This window comes from Phalaenopsis equestris, unplaced genomic scaffold (assembly GCF_001263595.1).
Source record: "Phalaenopsis equestris unplaced genomic scaffold, ASM126359v1 Scaffold223526, whole genome shotgun sequence".
In the NCBI taxonomy this organism is placed as follows: Eukaryota; Viridiplantae; Streptophyta; class Magnoliopsida; order Asparagales; family Orchidaceae; genus Phalaenopsis; species Phalaenopsis equestris.
In genome coordinates, this window is record NW_018241641.1 from 1 (window position 1) to 2413 (window position 2413).

Consider the following 2413-nt stretch of genomic DNA (forward strand, 5'->3'; position numbering starts at 1 on the left):
TCATTACATAAATATACATTGAATCCATTCTAATTAGCCTGCCGTTAATTTATTACTTTTATTTTCTATTTCAGGAGAATATTATGAACAGTTGAATGCTTACAAAATAAATATGGAATTTTGGATGTAGCTTGGAGAAAAATGGCCATAATGTAATGGTTCTTACTTCAGAACTTCCTTGAAATGATCTGCACATTCTTTGCATGGGTAAATTCGAGACAATATAGCCATCTGCATTTGTGAACCAATGGTTTTTCAATGCAAAAGAACCAAAAACTTCTGTAAATAGCAAAAAACTATAATAATAATAATAAAATAAAACTCTATGGGAATAAAAACAAGAGATTTTATGCAAAAATCAATAAGCTCAGTGCAAAAATCAGAGCACATGCAAAAAATCATGATAAGAAAAGATGAAATAATATATATGTATGTTGATCGCATTTCACTAAATATGTAGCCAGTGAACTATCCCCGTTATTTTTTGTGTTTCATTCAGTACAATACAGACTCAAATTGCACCAAAGTATGTATCACGAATGTTTCCCAAGGCACTAGTCATCTCCGGGAAATAACCACTACATAAGCTGCTTAGGAGAAAATTGGAATTCGCTTCACGGGAGTCGTACAACACAGTTGGAAGTCAGAGGGCCCATACTACTTACCCAACCTTCGCTCCTAGGCACCGTAGAGCAATAAGCACTTGTGAAAAACTCAGCATAAGGTAATGGCCCTATTGCTTTGCATGAACCTGCAGATTTGACCCTACCGACAACCGGAGCCAATCCCCTAGTGGTCTTGCCACCACGCCACAAGACGAGAGCTTGTGTAGAATAATTAGACCGACAAGTAACAATAAAATTTAATTTTGCATGTACAAAGCCTGACATAGCCATCACCAATTACTGAAGGCTTGTTGTTGATGTTGTTGTTGTTGTTGTATAAAAATGCATGATATAATTGGACAGACAAGTAACAATGTTAACATGATTGAAATATACAGCACAATCAAAACCTACCAAGTATAAATAGAAAAAAAAAATGGCCTATGTTAATTCCAAAGGATTGTTGCAGCAATAATTGCAACTTTATAAAGAAACTCTTAGTTTTTAAACACAAAATGATAAAAGAGATTCCAAGCTTCTAAAAAATCCAAGATTGACACAAACTGATTCCAGTAAGTCTTTCTAAGTTAAATATGCATTCTGCATTCAAGACCTTATGATGGTGGATATTTGCAGTATCAAAAGATATTTTCCCATTTTCCTCATTTCTCATTTCTACAAATCACATATCAACTTAAATAACTGTTTTACAGATTATATTATGATACTGCAAAACTAATCCCGACATTTCCAGCTTCAACAACAGCCATCAAATTTCTCTACATCTTTTAACCCCAATGCTGTACATAGGATGACAAAAATTCACTTGGTTAAATCACATTCAATAATTTAAATTTAACAGTGGGCATTTACATACATATCACCCAATTCTTATATATTTACGTATCTAACAACTAAACTTTCTTTCTTACATTTATACCACCCAAGCCTTAAAAACATTTGAAGCATTATCCACTTACATCAATGATAAAACTGCAGAATGGTGCAACAAATAAAATCATACCAGTTCTCTTACATCCCTCTTTTGTTGCCTAGTAGGACTGTCAGGAAACTGAGAAATTCAATAAAGAATTATTGAGTTAGTAATGCGCGGATTTGCACAAAATATGATGATTCAAAACATGCTCAAGCTTTCTGATACAACAAAGAAATAATCATGATAGGTTGATACCTTCGGCCTCACGTTTTTTTGAGTCCCATCAATGAATTAATGAAAGATTTGAGGTTGTTGTAAAGCAGATTAAGGGAGCTACTTGATAAAATTAAATAAAGAATAAGCATAAATTGCCAGGGTTGATGTGTAAAAGAAGAGTTTTTAGGGAAAAAAAACAAATACAAATGTGCTACTCAAGTTTGCTAAGGGGTTGTTTGATTTTTCAAGTATTTAGGATTCAATTGTGTTCTGAATGTAATCTAAACTCAAAGGATTTAAAGCATTTAGGAGTAAACTTTTGGCTTTTTGGGTTGCTGTAACGCAAGATTATGTAACACACTCAAGGATACCAAGCATCGAACACCAACACATTAAACTATAATAGAACCACAAGAACAAACATAAGAAGCACAAAAGAAAAGGACCAATTGTTGAGGCAAACAATCAAACACCTGGGCTGCAACCGTGTGCAGAAGTGTCCAAGTAGCCCTACCAAGTTCCTCTTTGGTCAGTGGAGCTGCAGTGATCTTCCTTTCGAGATCACTCTGCAAAACAAAGAAAAATCTAAACTTTTCTTACAATAGTAAAAGCTGGAGACAATAGCGTCGAAATTGATGTGGGAGAGCTGAGCGAC

At 34.3% G+C, this 2413-nt stretch overlaps 1 protein-coding gene across 1 annotated transcript; it reads right to left on the reverse strand.

Annotated features, from left to right (window-relative positions):
- Window positions 1–109: 109 nt before the first annotated feature.
- LOC110037695 (FAD-linked sulfhydryl oxidase ERV1-like) lies at window positions 110–2353 on the reverse strand (the record flags this gene model as incomplete). Its single annotated transcript, XM_020742401.1, has 3 exons — window positions 110–231; window positions 1630–1677; window positions 2232–2353. Coding segments are annotated over 3 exons (239 nt in total), but the record flags the coding sequence as incomplete, so codon positions are not given.
- Between the last annotated feature and the right edge of the window lie 60 nt (window positions 2354–2413).